The 16,530-nt window shown below is 52.1% G+C and overlaps 1 protein-coding gene across 3 annotated transcripts; it reads right to left on the reverse strand.

Annotated features, from left to right (window-relative positions):
* Positions 1-555: 555 nt before the first annotated feature.
* On the reverse strand, positions 556-12,427 carry LOC113959131. 3 transcript variants are annotated; one of them, XM_027667928.1, is made up of 5 exons: positions 11,340-11,478; positions 11,070-11,255; positions 10,261-10,466; positions 2,294-2,398; positions 556-1,375 (listed from the first exon to the last, which is right to left on the reverse strand). In XM_027667928.1, exons 1-5 carry the CDS (start codon positions 11,360-11,362, stop codon positions 1,167-1,169), a joined length of 729 nt encoding a protein of 242 aa, XP_027523729.1. In that variant the 5' UTR covers positions 11,363-11,478; the 3' UTR covers positions 556-1,166. The 3 variants fall into 3 exon arrangements, 1 of the variants encoding a protein (XP_027523729.1); XR_003531705.1 differs by lacking the exons at positions 556-1,375; positions 2,294-2,398; positions 10,261-10,466 and adding an exon at positions 12,259-12,427 and having other exon boundaries at positions 11,075-11,239; positions 11,340-11,482; XR_003531706.1 differs by lacking the exons at positions 556-1,375; positions 2,294-2,398; positions 11,070-11,255; positions 11,340-11,478 and adding an exon at positions 9,845-10,097 and having other exon boundaries at positions 10,261-10,463.
* Positions 12,428-16,530: the final 4,103 nt, after the last annotated feature.

The following is a 16,530-nucleotide window of genomic DNA, read 5'->3' on the forward strand; positions in this document are numbered from 1 at the left end:
CTCTGGACCTGCAGGTGGTCCTGCAGGGACTATCACAAAGCCACAGGTGAAACATGGGAGCAAACAGAGTGCTAATGCAGGAAGAGGCCATGAGCAGACTGTTCCTGCCTCATCCAGACCTCTGAAGCTGGCTCCCGGGGAAAGGACTTCAGGGAACAGAAACTCTCCTTAGTTCTGCACCAGAGAATGAAGACTTTCTCCTTTTAAAATTCATAAACCAACCCAGACTGTAAGTTACAAACTAAGGAGCTCCTATTTACATATATCACTGCAACAGCCACAGTGCTCGTTATGAATTATTTAGCATGATGCTCTCTCACACCAGCCCTGCTCACTCCATGGCCTCCTCTCAATTAGGCCTTTATGGCAGAGGGGTCAGTAATAACAGGTCACTTAACTGTAAATAAAAGTGACACTGGGAGATATGCCAGAGCATTTATTTGTACTGCTGTAATACTGTAAAAATGTGTTTATGAAGATCAGTTCCTCACGTTTACTTGTCATGCAAAAAATGTGTTTAGCAAAACGCACATTACACACACGTTACCCCCAGCAGATGTGGTCTCTCAGCGTGTGGGGGTGCTGAGCCCGCTGCCAGCTGCTCTCAGCCGTGGGCACTGCTGTGCCCCCTGCCCACCGCCTTGCTGGTGGCGAGGCAGAAGCTGTGGCAGTTCGAATTGTGCTGGGGAACCTCGGGGAGGTGCTGGCCCTGCCCAGTGTGAGGGGACGGTCCCATGACATCGTATCCGGGCTCGGGACAGTGCGGTCCCAGCAAGCACCCAGGACAGGAGCCAGGCAGGCCTGGGAGAGCCGCCAGGAGAAGTTCCTCAAATGAAATGTTTTGTGGCAAAGAAGCAAATTTGCTGACACTGAACCTTCTCAAGCCTGAGTTTGGTGTTGTCAATTTATTCGGCTTTTCAAAAGGACAGTGCTTTAAGCAGAAGTTTGGTGGTTTTCCACCTGACACCTTTAATGTTCTTAAAAAGTAAAAATTCAGTAAGGACATTAAGTTCTTCATTTTGGACCAATTAAGAACTTCCACACACAGAAAGGCTGCCCTTTGTTCTGTGTTTTATGGAGCTCTCTGCTTTGTAGAAGTTTTTGAAAAGTCATTTAATGTCAAACCAATGTTTCTGGGTTTTTTGAGCCTCAAGCAAACGGAAAAATCAGCTTTTTGCTCCACTCTCTGGGCAGCTCTCTCTCAGCTGGCAGCTCCTCCCCTCTCTGCCTGGCAGCCTCCATCCATCCCGTCTTTCAGTCTCCACTGGCACGACTGCGCCACGGCTCCCTCCTGCTGGCCAGCAGAGGGCCATGGCCCGGGGAACGGCGGGGACCCTGTGGCCTTCAGCCGGGCAGGGATCCCACCGACCTTGGTCTGCAAAAATCCACAAATTCATTTTCCATGAGCAATGGACCAATGGGCATCAAAAATCAAACTGCTGCCTAAAGGAGCTACTTGTCAGCAGACGATGTCCCTGGTACTGTCCTCAGTGCAAGGGGATGGAGAGGAGTATGGGAGAAGGGTCCCTGATGCCCAGCAAATCCCTGTACAGATGTAACCCTGGTCCCTTGTCCCCAGAGGATGTGACCAGCCCAACCTCGCTTTTCTCTGTACCTTTGCAAAAGGTTCTGAATCCCAAATCCCACGGAGAACAACAGGAGTATCTCCCTCCAGAATGCCAGTGGGTGCCCAGGCCCCAGAGCCAGGGATGACTGCTGCATCCCCCCTGACTCGGTGGGACAGGGCAGTGGAGCTGGGGGCTGCTCTGCCACTGCAGGACAGGCCTGGGTCCCACACAGCCAGCAGCAGCCCCTTCCCAGGGCTCAGTGCAGCTTTTCCCAGGAACTGTTATTAGCCTAGTATGGGAGGTGATAATAACAAGCCATTAATGGGAATCTGTTTGAGTGCCACTGTGTGGCAAGATCGTAAATTAATGGTCGTTTCATTTATTGTCATTTTGTCCATAACAAGATGCTGATTTTCCCCTTGGAGTAATGAAATTGATCTGTAAGAACCATAAATCGTCCCCGTGGTGTGGCTGGAGCCAGGTGCTGGATTAACAGGCTAATGGCAGAGATGTAAAAGCCCATGAATCGCGTGGGGGGGGAGAGGGTGGCTGCGCCGGGGGGGCCCACGCTGACATTGCACTGGCTCCTGTGTTGGAGCACTCCACAGGCTGACAGTGAGGTATCTCACCAGGAAGATCCAACTATCCCTGGGTGGCTTGCATTTTCTGCTCATGGAAAATTGTTTTTTAAAGACAAACCACAACGGCCCAGGACACTCCCTGACCTTCACCCCCTAAGAGGTGTCCCAGACAGATGCTGCCCAGCCTGCCTGTGCACCAGCAGCTCAGGGTCAGCCAGGAGGAGGATTGATGGCTTCTGCTGCCTTCAGCTGGAGCATAAAACAAAAACACACTGGAAATTTATAGCATCTATTGAGCTGAAAGGCTTCCTTTGTTTCATGTTCCCTGATGTTCCCAGGACTCCCAGCCAAGCACCTTTACTCAGTGAACAAGTCTGACTTCACAGCAATGACCACCTGGAAATAAAAATTAGGAAGTGAACGTTTCTCATAATTAAGTCTTTAAATGGAACAAGGAGTTAGAGCTCTTAGGGTGATGAGCACCCTCCCCATCCCACTGCAGAGACACCAGCCAGAGAGGCACGTACCCCACTCCACGTCTGTCCTGCAACAAGCTGGCTGTGGTGGCAGTTCGGGCAGCAAGGGGGCTGCTGGCAGTCACTGACCCGACCAGTCACTGTCCTGGTCACACCAGTGGGACACCCCTTCTCTCACCCCTCAAGTGCTTTAAATGCCTGCTTGGTGCCTGATGGAGCCCTCACTACTTCCCCCTTTCTCTCTCCTCATCTCGCTTTCACAAAATGAGAAAACCTTGCCTGGCTCAGGGCAGGATGTGCCACCAGGGCTGGCTGCAGAGGGGTCCTGTGGCAGAGGAAGACACTGGGGAAGAGACCCCCTGGGGCCCCCTGCTGCCCCCAAGAACCCTCTCCAAACTGGCAGCTTCTGAGGCAGGGTGTTGAGAAGGCCTTACAGATTTCTGGGTTTTTTCCTTGCATAATTTAGCAGAGATATAATTTTGAATAATGCTATTTTTCTCACTCAGATATGAGAAATATTAACTGGCCAAACTTTGCTGTGGCTGTCACCATCCTTTTAGCAGTGTGATTGCCAGCAGGGATTTATCGTCCTCTCTGCACCTGGGTTATTTGAGTTTTGCTTTGCTGCAGGGCCAGGGCAACAATAAATTTCCTTCTCCTCTGGAACATGCTCTAAAACCTCTCATTTTCTAATAAAGTGTTAAACCTTGGAGCAGCCCACACTGGCTCCGGCGCTGGAGAGGAGTTCCAGCTGAGGCGACGAGCTGCCTGCTGCAGGCTGGAGGGTACCCTTAGGGGCCAGAACATCTCTTCCCATGGTGGCTCTCATGAATTCTGGCTTTCTTTTCCAAGAGAGCCCCCTCCCCAGGCAGAGGCCTCCAAGGCTGATCCCTAGCAGCCCCACAACCAGCAGAGAGGAGAGCCTGAAGGCATTCAGGGAGGAGGTGCAGGAGAAGCCCTCAGATCCACTCAGTAAGGCCTGACCAGGACAGTGACAAAAGGGAGCAGCTTGGAGAGATTCCCCACCCCACAGTCAATGTGTCCCCAGTGCAGCCTCCTGCCCACTCCAGCCCACGCTGGAGCAGCACATGGCAGAATGGACACTGACTGGTGGTGGAGGGACAGTGAGAGCCACCAGTAGAACTGAGCCCACCCCCAGCATGGGGTTTGGGCTGCTAAAAAGGGTCCCAGCTGGCAGCCTGCCACCCCCCATCATCCCAGCCCTTCCTGCTCCTGTAAGGCTTCAGTAGAGGCCGACAGAGCAGGAGGGATGATGGGTGAGTGGGTGGGTGATGATCTGGTGCTGGTCCCATTACAGAACTGTCGGCAACTGCAGCACCGCGTTTCACCAGCCCAGCTGGTTGGTGAGTTACAGCAAGAGGCCGTGTTGTGGTGATAAGGTTTTTTTCAATATATTCTGTTTGCATTGGCATTGGTTTCACTCTTTCTCAACTGACTGATAAAGCCCTAGACAGGGGATTAGTCCTCTTGGAAGCTAAAGAAAGAGGTAATTTGAGTTGTTTATAGCCTGCAGGGGTAGAATCAAAATGTACAATACTGAGAGAGTCAAACTTTTACAGCGTATGGCAGAGCCATAACTCAGAGCAAGTATCACACATTACAGTCCTGCGAAATGCATTTCTGTGACAAAAGGCTGGAAAGGCAGAAAGAATGAGAGGAATTAATCTGTTCTTGGGACAAATATTGTAATGAAGACAAGAAATACCAAGAAAATTAACCCCTGCCTGGTTCAGTGTTGGCATCAAAGCGTTTAACCCAGAAGTCTTAACTCTGCACTTTGGGCAGCATCAGAAACAGCCCTTGCCCTAACAATTCTGCAGTACGGGCACAGGGGAGCCCCAGTCTGACCTTGGCTTTTCTGCGCTAAAAGAGTAGCAGCTTTCCCTCAACTGGGTTTTGCTGGATTTTCATAGCTATTAAATCTAATTGCTGAGATAGAGTTATAAAATTATAATTTTAACCATGCAATTTAGATGGAGTAACTGGTCGCCTATTTCTGTGATTATCCCTGATTATTAAATGAACAGCTGCCTCCAAATATGTTTGCAACAAACTAATTTAATGAGTGCATGTGCCTGAATATTCATAGCCCTGATTCGCAGCACAGACTTTTTCACTGTGGCTTTAAAAGTTAATTTATCCCAGCAATTTAAATAAATCCACTTCCATCAGCCTTGATTCAAGTTCCACACTTTAACACTGAGTTTGTCAGCAAGGAAGGTGTACCAGCATCTCCTCGGCAGCCACTCACCTAGAGCACTGTCAGAGCACAGACACCGGCACAAGTGTCAATCCCAGGCTTCTCCCATGCCTTATTTGTGGGTTTGACAACCCTCCTCTGTGCAGCACTAACACAGTGTGACACTCCATAGTCTGTTTGTTTTAGCTTTTCTGCTAAACTTTGCTACCACACCAATCAGTGCGGAAAATAATCTGCCTCCCCCAAGCACTGAAATATGGGTATGGCTGGCCGGCCGACAGCCAGCCAGTGGCTCTCCTGGCTGCCAGGCTGGTGTCAGCAGAGGAATGTCTCCTGACAGCCCAGCAGTCATCCTGGCATCAGGAATTTCATTTTCATCATTACGAAGGAGGTGTCTTGTGTTGCCACCAGCCAGGGTGACAGGCAGAGGGGCCAGGAGCATCCCAGGCAGCCAGTGCTGGTGTTCCCAGCCCGCAGTGTGCCAAGGGCAGCCATGGAGCAGCCACAGTGGCGGAGTACCACCACACCCAGGGGTCAGGAGAAGGCAGTGGGGCAGTCAAGTGCCCTTTGCTTGGCATCTGGCCACTCCAGCCATCACTTGTGGACCCAGACAGGTGCAGACAGCACAGACCGGGGCAGAGCTGTGCCGGGGTCTGGCTCCACATGGGATAAATGCTGCTGTCCCCAGCCTGGCCTACAAGAACACAACTTGGACTTAAATCTCTGTGCACCCTCCAGAGCAAGCCGCACTGCTACAGACTACTGCAGCATTTTAATAATAGTCACAGCACAATACAGACTGCTTAAAAACCCAAAAGTACTGCCCTGTAACATGAGCGGGTGCCCAAGAACAGTTATTTCACCTGATGCTGCTCCCACCATGAAGCTTCAGAGTTCCCCCTGGGGTCTCCCAACCACGGCAGCAGTGTGCAGCCTCTGGACCCTGACAGAAACCTCCTGCGCTTGGGAATGTGCTAGGATTTACATACTTACTGGAGAGAAACAGCAGCTGCTCAGAAGGCAGGCTCAGCTCCCAGAAGCATTTCCAAGATGCCTATTAGGCAAATGCTGGCAGGCCATGCCCAGGTTCTCCAGGCAATCCATCCATCCTGCCCCTGTAGAACATCGGCAGCCACTCTGCTGGAACAGGCAGGCACCAGCCTGGAACGCCAAGCCTAGTTGGGCCAGTGACTTGTGCAACCTCTGAGTGCAACAGCTTCCTCACATCCCCATAGACATGTCCCTTGGCAAGCAATCACCATTAAAAAAACAGCCTTTTAAAAGCTTTTATTAAAAATCCAAGAAAAACAGAAAGAAAAATCTGTTAAAGCATTTGAAATGTAAAGCAAGGCTTTCATTTCAACAGCTTCCCTGCTGCCTTTTGTCTCTTCCTGTACAGAGGTTTCACAGAAAATCCACAGTTTGACAGACGTTCAGATGATATTAAAGAAGGCAACGTCTGATTGTGGGGGAAAAGAAACAGTTCAGCTGAGCTGGGCCGGAGCTGTTGGACTGTGACCAGCTGCTCTGCAGAACCAAACGCCAATGGAAAGGAAGGCTCAGAGGGGCTTGGCAGCCCCTGCTAGAGAGAGGAGCCCATCCCACACTCACAGCTTTCCCAGCTCCCCAGTTTTTCTGAGGGAGCCTGTCCCCATGCTCGGTGCTGAGACTGCATCACCTGAGAGGCCATTTGCGGTGGGTGGGCACAGGGAAGGGCACCTGCTCCAAGAAATTTCCCCATCACTGGGCTCTGCTTGTCCTGGGCATCACCTAAGGAAATTTCCAAGGATTCACATGAAAACTCATCCCAGTGTAACCAGTCCCTTTGGAAGAAACCAGAGCTTCTCCTCAGCCCCTGCACGACTTCTCTCAGCTCTGTGTCCCTGCTCTGTGGGATTGTTCCCATGGGCAAAACAGGAGTGGGCCCTTTCCTGGGACCAGGGGCTCTGGGTCCCTTCCCGGGGAGCAGGGCTCAGCAGGGATGCCACTCTCTTGGCACTTGGAAGGCAGGAACAGGCTCCAAGGAACACTTCTGTTGTTCTAACAAGGAGTGATAGATTAAAAAGCTAGTTAAAAATTCATCCAGGAGAGGCAGAGTTTCCCAAGCATATCAGAGTTAATATTTATAAAGGGGATTGTTGCTCGGGCTCAATTATCCTAAAAGCTTGGTACAATTGATGCATTGGAGAAACCACGAACACAGGCATGTCAAGGGAAAACCATTCCCTGTGACTGCTAACAAAATGCAATCAGATCTGCAGCATGTGGAGCCAATTGATTTTCAACAAGTCATACAATGTAAACAAATGATTGATTCTCAGGGCTTTCATTTCTGAGCAAGCAGCCAGACACCTCTCCAGCTCCCGGCGCAGGTGAGGCTGGAGGGAAACACGGCTGCAGCGGGGCGGCCGCAGCCCTTTCATCAGCCAGCCAACAGCAGGAGCTTTGATTTTTGTTCCCTCAGCCCCTTAAGCAGCCACTAAATAATGAACAGTTCCTCATGTAAGCAGCCCCCGATCATGTGAAAACCTTCTGCTGCCAGTGGTCATGTCAGACCACATTCTGCCTTCACTGGGAGTAGGGAGTTTCCTATTTCTTTTGCATTTTGCCTCCTCTGATGTTTCCAGCTTTGCTCTGATTTACTCGAGACAGATGAGACAGGAATATCTCCAAGAGCTTTATCACTGCTTCCTCAGTGGCTGCAGCAGCGGCAGCGCGCTGGTGTGTGTGTCTGCGCCGGCCGTTCGGCGGCTGCTGAAATCGCTCCCCGCTCCCTGTGAAACCAAGAAGCCGCATCCCCACCGCACCGGCGGCTGCCGGACCGTGCCCCTGGGTATGTCAAATTAAACCAGCGCCGGCAGCCTGCCCGTAACAGCACCTGTCCCCGGGCAGGAGTGGGCACCCGGGAGCTGGAGATGTCAGTGCAGCATCCACCCCCACCAGTGGAGCCGCAGGGCACCGGGGTGACGACCACTGGCACATCTCCCTTTCCCCTCATCAGCGCCCCTCTCCCGCCCTCTCGCTGTTGCGGTGCGGGGCAGTGCGGGCTCCCGCACTGCCCTGAGCCTCGCCGGGTGCTGTCGGGATTACCAGTCTGAGGAGACGAGTCACGTTTCCATGAACTGTGATAATCATTGCAGCAACAGCTTTAAAACTGCGTTTCCGGAGCTCCACCACCCGCCTGTTTCCGCCCCGTGTGCAGTGATGAGCTGTCGGACACTTATGCAGCACAGGGTCCTGAGGGCCCCCGGGCAGGGGGAACCACTGCCCCATGTCCCAGAGCCCCAGGGGACAAGGACCTGGATTTCTGTTCTCCCAAAGCTGCCAACCACCTTTGCCAGCAGTGGAAAGCTGCCCTGGGGGCGGTGGGTCCCCGGGCAGCCCCGTCCGGGCGTGCAGGCCCTTCCCTGCAGGGTCAGCACGGGGCCGCCTCCTCGGATGTCCGGCGTGGGCTGCAGCTGCCCTCCGGCTACGGAACCGAGTCCTTCCCAAGAACAGCCTGCTCCTTCCAGAGCCCCCGGCGTTAGGCATTCACTGACCCCCCGCTGGGGGTTCCCGGAGGCGGCAGAGCCTCGGGGCTCCCCGGTGCCCGCCCGGCGGTCTGTGCGGTGGGACGGGCGCTGTGCCGAGGGTTGGTGGTGCCTGCGGTTTGCCGGGGGTGCCAGGCACAGTGCCCGCTCCCTGCGCCAGGGCTCGGCACCATTCCCCACAGGTGGGCACAAATTCTTCCTAAAACACAGAGGAGGCTTGCATGGGTGCTGAGAGATTCCCACACAGATGCCACCAGGGCCAGGAGTGTTTATCTTTAAAATTAAAATGGTCTTTTTAAAGCAGATTAAAACTCATTGTGAAAGTAACCATGAACATCTGTGATCTCCCCACAAAGGCCTTCCTGGCTCTTTTAGAATTTGCCCTGTTCTCATTATAGTATCAGCATAATTCTGCCTCTTTATTTAAAGCCTGCAAGATATTTATATTTCAAATAATTTTTACAGAGTTCAAATGTGCATCACAAGCTGTTTTTCTGCTTATGTATTAATTGTATGTGTGTGTCCAGTGCTAAGCCCGATTGCCATGTAATTTGTACGACATAATTAACCATGTAGAAACCATATTACATTGTGTTTGGAAGAGTTACATCCAGTTAATCGAATTGACTAATAACATGTTTTCATTTAGTAGCACGTACTGTATTTCCAGTGATTGAATTAACGTCATGTTAACGGCTGCTTTTTGCAACAACATTTGGCATAAATGGCATTAAAAATTGATGTTCGTACAAATGTATTTTGAATACAGCTCAGCATGTGGCCTGGGAAAACACTCCTGTTGTTTATTAAATCAGCTCCGCTTGTGAGTGTGCTCCGAGGCACAGCACTGTTGCCCTGCCCATGTGCTGGGACCCCTGGGACCACTGTCCCCCTGTCCTGCTCTGGATCTGAGCCGCCCCAACTGTGGTACAGACTCCTCTCGCTCCCTTGGGTGGCAGTGCCTGGAGTTAGAGTTGGGCTCGTGGGACACATTTTAGAAGGGATCTCTGTTCATCAGGCTGTGATGGGAAAGCTCTGGGCATCTGCTGGTAGAGGCAGCACCAGCCATGCCCTTTGGAGAGCCCCCCCCCACTGTGCCTGGCCAGCCTGCTGGCCTCTCCCACAAAAGCCACGAGGATAGGATGGACACATGCTCTGCAGCCACCTTCTTCCCTCCTGTCCATGTTTGCAGATTGTCCCCAGGGAGGTGGATCAATGTGCCTGTAGCCAGGAGGCTCCTGCTTGCTTTGACCTGCAGTGGGAAACAACCGGTGTTGCCTAAAATCTTAAGGTATCACCAGAACTGCAGTGCCTGGGCCCCTCTCCACAGCTCTCCCTCTCTGGAGGAGCCAAGAGAATAGGCAAGGCCCATGGAGCACAGCCAGGCTGGTGGTGTCCAAGTCTGCAGCCACAAGCACAGTGAAGGAGCCTGAGCCTGTTTCTCGTTGAGGGATTAAAAATACTGATCTTTTATTCTATACCCAGCAGCGCATCCTGTTTCTGCTGGGAAGGAGGGGTTTGGTTTAAGATACTTGTGAAAGCAAAGGAAAGAAAGGACAGGAAAATTGTTGGTTTTGGTGGCACTTGTCTGGGAGCCAGGAAAGCAGAAAAATAAGGCACAGATACATTTGTGCTGATGGCAGCCTGATGTCTTGTCTCCTCATACACATTTTCCATGCTGTTGCAAAAACGCTTTCTCCTCACCTATGTAAGCACCACTCCTGCAAAAGACACCACGAGAGGTCTGTGAGCCAGGGGTGCTTCACAGCTCTGCAGGAGAGAAAGTTTCCCTTCCTTGGTTTGCCATTTTCTTTGCAAGTTATACAGGCTCCATTCTCCATCTCTCATACCGTCACTGCTGATTAGTTGCACAGGTGAACATACCTGTGCCCAGCCGGGACCATGGAGAGGGGCACGCCAGGGCTCCTTTCCTGCTGCTGACGTGGCCAGCTGTAACCCCATGGCATCCACAGTCTGCGTGGGAGCAGCAAGGAGCCGCTGCAGTCGCTTGTGCCCTCCAGCACTGCCCATCTGCATGTGCCACCCTGGCATGGTCTGTGCACAGTGAGGGAAGGAGCATCCTGCAGATCATGTTGGAATGGGACACGTGGTGAGGCAGGCAAGCTGAGCTGGACATCACAGTGCAGCAGGGAACAGCCTTTGCCTTAGTGCATGAGGCAGGCGTGGGCTGACCCCACCAGCTAGGAATGCTGCTCCCAGGAGCCCTCAGCACACGGCAACCCAAGCTGATCCCTGCGAGTTTCAAAGGCAAATCACGGACTCAAGCTCCACCAGAGAATCAGCACAAAGAGAACTGACAGCCCCAACTCATGGGACTGTACCTCGTTGGTCCCCAGTGTGCCATTGCATCCCACCTGAGACATCGGTGAAACAAAAGCGCACCTGGAAAGAAGCTTAAATCACAGAACCACAGAGCAATTAAGTCATGTTCATACAGAGCTATTAGTGCTGATTCTCACACTCTTTACATAGGAGCAGCACATAATAATAATTTCCAATTAAATTACGTTTCTCCAAGGTGCATTAACAACTTCTATCCGTCCGATTAATTGGACCCATCTCTGCTGCATGGAGCAGTTACACCACTCCAGAGGGAAACCAGACAGTTAACAACCCCCCCTGCTGTGGTGCTAATGCAGGAATAGTGCTGTAAAACCCATGGGCACACTCACTGCAAACTGTCCACCCAAACACAGCTCCTGGCTCTCTGCCCCATGCTGTCCTGCGCTCTGCTCCTGCTCCTGTTCCTGTGGTGTGACACAAGAATACGCCAGTGCCTGGGCTCCGTTCTGGCACTCAGCTCTCGCCGCTGTCTTCTCCCAGGACACGGCGCCCAGCAGTTCTGCCAAAGGCGGCAGCTTTGGTGAGGAAATTGCAGAGGGCCCAATTTGTGCAGGAAGAGCTGACCTGCTGCCATGACCCAGGGATGAGGGTTTATTTACTTGAGCGGGATGAATAATTCCATGCAAATTCTTTGGGCACTCAATTCTTCAGACTCCTCTTGGTGAGAAATGAAGGGAGATTCCTCCCATGAAGGAGAGAGAGCATCTGTGCAGGAGGGCAGCAGCAGAGGGCCAGCACATATCTGAAATACAGCGAATGGGACACCCAGATGTGTGCATGGTGACTCGAGTGTGTCTGCAGAGAGTGCACAGACACGGGAGCAGCTGCACCTGAGATGGAGCCTGAAGGCACCTTCCTACCAAATAGGTAAGCAGAGATCTTAAAAAACAGTTGCCTTCTGACCCTGGAGCTCTGTAAATCAGGTCAGTACAGCTCCATGAGCCCTGCCACTTCCTCATGATTGCAGTTCCTCTGTGGGAGTGACCACCTCGACACCTCTTGGGGATTGAAGTAAATTACCCTGTGGCAGGAGGCAGTGCAAATACGGGAACAGGCAGATGCACCCAGAGCAATTGCCTACACCCACGTGGACACCAGGCAGCTGCACTAGGGAGCAGTGAGACTGGGTGGGCATCAGAACATCAGCAGGGTCCCTAAACCAGAAACACATTGAAATGAGCAGGGATAGGACAGAGACAACCCATATGGGAGAGGGAGAGGTCTTTTCCAGGAGGCCTGACAGGCCTCTGACCTGCGCTGGAGAGGAGGTGCCGGGATGGCAGAGGCACATGTGTGTGTGTGCACCCATATGCCCGTGCCCATGCTGCAGGGAGGGGAGCTTTCTCACTCATTCTGTCCACAGGCACAGCTGACATATGCTCAGGAGCACACAGTTATCAAAATGTTATAAATTGCTGCCTTTTAAATAGTGTGGTAATTTGCTAGTCCATTACAGGAGGAGCTGTAGTATACAAGGAGCACGCTATGAAAAATTAAGCCCTCTGCGTCACTGCTGACCTCCGCAGCTGAGGTGCTCTCAGAACTGCTCCATTATGTCAGCCTGCCCTGAGCAATTAGCCACCCCTCAGCACTCATCTGTGTGTCACTGTGCCTCGGAGGACAACACTCGCCCAGCAGTTCCTTTCCCGGAATCATTCACTGTGGAGGTTCCACTCACGACTCCATCGGCCCAGTGGTCACCAGGAGATGGCCCCAGCAGGGGACCCCAGCGGCTCTGCAGCCACCCCTCCTGCTGTAATCAGTGCACTTGTGTAGCCATCACTGTGAGCTGTGACACCTAATTTTAAAGCAGCACTTTCACTCTTTGAATTCCTCAGACCTGGAAACAATCCATTCTTGTGAGAAGCAGTGTTTTCAGTGGAAGGGCTGCTGCCCAGCATGGTCCATGCAGAAGGCAGCCTGCTCCACCATGGCAGCACTGATGCTTCCCAGCAGGATGTGTTCATCTGGAGCAGAGATAGCCATGCTCCCCCCTCCAGGTTCTTGCTGACAAATGCACAGGTCTCGTCTTCTCATGGCAGTCCTCAGCCCTGTCCCACTCTCATTACCTCCAAGTTTCAAAAAATCCTACTTTTCCAGTGTTGAAGCAAACTACAGTTTTTCTACATAGTATATAGCTTTTACTCAAGGAAAACATAGTCTATGATACAGATCATCTTTAGTCTCTTAAAGGATTCTTGGAACTCCTGCAGGTCTTGAACACAGGGATATAAATTTTCCCTTTGTTGCCCACTGAGGTACACATCAGAGATCCCATTTCCAAGGTCTAAACTCCCTAAGAGGGAGCTTCTTAAAGCCAGGAAAGAAGCATGGAGCCTTTGCAGTGCCACCTCCAGCATCACACAAGAGTGCTGGAGCCAGCGGATGGGGATGAGCCACAATGGAACCAGCTCAGGGTCCTAGGACCTCTGGAAATGACCCTTGGGAGAGCACACAGCATCCTGTGGATGTTCACAGCCTTGGGATTGAACAGAAGCCCCTGACTGCACCAGTCTGAACAGACAGCAATGGGAAAAGGCAAACCAACCCCTCCTGTCTCCCAGAACAGCCTCTCACCTCCTCTGTGCAACTACTCCTGGGCCCCTCTTTGGAGACTTTATATCCCGGCTGGCCGCCTGGGCCCAAGGGCCAGGGAGCAGCCCCTGCCCACAAACCGCCTGCATGGTCCCAGCCAGTCCTGGCACACCTCAGAGCCCACCTGGTTTGTTCCAGCACAGGCTATGTCCCATTCCCAAGCCTTCGGCCAGGAATCTCCCATCCTTGAGGCTTCACAGCAAGGTGTGCACCAGCCCAGGACTGCACTGCAGTCAGGGAGGGCAGAACCCCTGGACATTCAGCTCACACCCGGAGAATTATGTTCATTACACCAGTTTTGTGCAGGACAAAGGGATATTTCTCCTAAACCATGTTTAATTTCTGCACATAAATCCCTCCAAACTGAACTTCCCATTTATTTTATGTGCTTAGATATTTCCTCATGAGTTGCAGGTGAAATCCACATCCTGGCACGCACATGAAAGCAAATGCAGAAGGAATGCATCCTGGCAATATATGCATCAACCCTGAAGATATATATTTGCTTGCTGGGGAGGAAACACACAAACACCAGCTATTATTTTCTCTCAAAATATACGTTTCAGGACAAAAATAAACATGTGAACACAGGATGTGTTACTTGCAGGCTTTCTGCCCAGAGCCAAGGTGACAACCAGCAGTTCAGAGGAAACTTGCACACAAGTTATGCTCAGCCTGCTCATTAAAAACACATCAGGGAACCTCCAGCACCCTGGGAATCCCCGCAGCACTGATCCTATCACACACACAAAACACACAGGCTGCTGCCGTTCTGCTCTAGGAAAACCAGGCAAAACAGGGAATGCAGGAAGGGGCGCAGCAATGCAGGGTCAGGGGCTGGCACAGCCTGGCAGGGCTCCCCACCCACTGCACCCAGTGAACACCCACTCTCCTCCAAGGGATGAGCCAATGCTTCCACCATGGGTGGTTGTCCTGGTCCCTGTCGGTGTGGGACAGCCAGGAGCTGGGGCAGGACCTCGCCAGTTTGCATCCTCCACATCACATTCCTCACAGGAACACCGGGGAGCTTTGTGGGATCGTGAATATGAATTGCTTTGACCTCACTTAGTCTGATATGGTGGAGTATTAAATCTCTATTTTTCAAGCATTAAGCCTGCGTAATAGAAGGATGCTGCGAGCAATTTGCAGTAAGATGAAGGGATATTACTGTCCTGGGAGACAGACAATCCAACCACATCCACAAATTGATAACAGAGATAGTGGCTTAGGTTCATGCTAGCTATTAATTAAGGGCATGTTTTATGTGGAAGACAATACCAGCTTACACAGGCAGGTACTTGCTGGCCTCCCCTCCCCTGCGGTGAGTAGCACTCCCAGAGCTGGAGCGCAGCCAGGTGAGTTCGTACCTTGCTGAACTACAGTTCACACACTTACATTTGAATCTCTGACAGGCAAAATTAATTTCTCAAGCCTTTAGCACTGCAGCTTCAAAGCGGCTATTCTGGCTGAGGAGCTGCTAGGAGCTGTGCCACTGGGATCAGCGGGCGAGCCCTCCTTCCAGGGACAGTCAAAGGCTTGGCCAGCGCAAAGCACCACCACCATGCTGACAGCTCTCACATCTCTGGCTGCTAATGAGCACTAACCATGTCCTGAGCTCTTCCTCTGCCCTCAGAACTCACTGCCTCGTTAGCTGGCTGATCCTCAGCTCTCAGCAAAGAAATCCAACATCAGGTTTCACTCTTTCTTGCCTTTCCTTCTCTCATCTTGGCTGTGGCAGCATCCCACCCAGCTGAAGGATGTTATCCTTCTCCCACTCACTGCCCCCAGCAGGCTCCTTGCATTTCCCAGCCCCTGCGGTGGGACTCTCTCAGCATCTCACATCCACTGATTGACTTGGGTTGATTTTACACAGACACTAATTTTGTCCTAATTACCAACAGAATATTACCCTTTTACAATCTTTTGCTCCTCACCCTAAAATTCAGCAGCAAGCCTGCAACATACCCTGACAGCTGCCCCCCATGCCGGCACAAAAGACCCACCACTGCTTCTCTTTCAGGAAAACCCCTCCGCAGCCTCAGCCAGGTTTCCCATGCAGGGACACTTGCCCTCAGGAGCTCGCCCTCAGCAGCCCACAGCCACCTGTGGGGCAAGGTGAAACATCGTGGAGGGCAAGAACCAAGAGACCCCAACCAGTAACCCCCAGAACCTGTCTGGCTGTGGAGCCAAGGCCCAGAGCACCAGCAGTGCCACGGTGTCTGAGTGCTCTTCTGGAGAGGGCCTTCCCTGCTGGGAGTTGTAAAGCCAAACAGCGCAGGTCAGCTGCAGAAATACCCTACGGAATACCAGAGGAAGCAGCAAAACAGTCCTGTGTGATGAATAAATTGAAGCATGCCTTCTTATGGACAAGCACCTATGGAGAAGAACCCAGACAGATAAATCAGTGGGCTACGCTGAGGAGATAGAAGAGGTTTATTTTTTTCCAGATGGGACTAGAGAACAGCTGGAGAATTGATGAGGTGATAAGGACAGGAGTTGGCTCTGGGCAGGCTCCCCCTGACACATCAGAAACCTGTGCTGGGCCACTGGCAGGTCACACATACACCCCTTTCTAGAAAACTGTGCTCAAAGATGGGGGGAACTCCTGGTGGGAAGCATGAGCGCTTACAAACCACAACAGCTCCCTCCAGGCTCTCCTGATAAAGTGTCCCCTGGCCACTGGTTCCCAGAAACATTGGTTGGACCTAGGGCACGTCCATGAGCTGGACAGGAGGGGACCTGCTCAGACATCCCCTGGCTGAGCAGAGCAAGGAACGGCAAGTAGAGACCTTGGTGGGGGCTGCTGGATAGGGACATGCTGGTCAATGGTGAGAAATGGAAAAAGATACAAAACAAAGGGAAAGAAAGGATAAACTGGAAGTCGAGCCACTGAGGATGAGAGGAGAAGCTCTCCGAGTGAGAGAGCTCACAGCTGCAGACACATCTGGCCACAGGCTCACCCCGTCTGCAGGGTCTCCATTAAAAGCCAGATGCACATGTACTTATGAAGCCACAACATGTCCTGGCCTGAAGTGACCATCAGCCCAGCAAGTCTGGAAGTACCTGTGCCTTTGCACAGTCAGCACCCATACCCAAATCCTGAAGCCGTATCTGTACTGTGCCCAGCACGCTGTGGATTACAGGATCCCAGGCTGCCTGCTGCAGCCCAGCTGTACGTCTGATCTTGGGTGAGAA

The sequence above is a fragment of the Corapipo altera genome, unplaced genomic scaffold, assembly GCF_003945725.1.
Source record: "Corapipo altera isolate COAL_440 unplaced genomic scaffold, ASM394572v1 104b, whole genome shotgun sequence".
Lineage (NCBI taxonomy): Eukaryota > Metazoa > Chordata > Aves > Passeriformes > Pipridae > Corapipo > Corapipo altera.

Excerpts from the sequence above, each read along its gene's own strand:
- LOC113959131 (XM_027667928.1), bottom strand. The coding sequence starts at position 11,362 with ATGGAATTATTCATCCCGCTCAA. Across the intron at positions 10,467-11,069 it reads GTTTGGGTGGACAGTTTGCA|GATCTGCAGGATGCTCCTTC; the intron begins GTGAGTGTGCCC and ends CCATTCCAACAT. Across the intron at positions 2,399-10,260 it reads ATGGTCCCGGCTGGGCACAG|CTGAAGGCAGCAGAAGCCAT; the intron begins GTATGTTCACCT and ends TTTATGCTCCAG.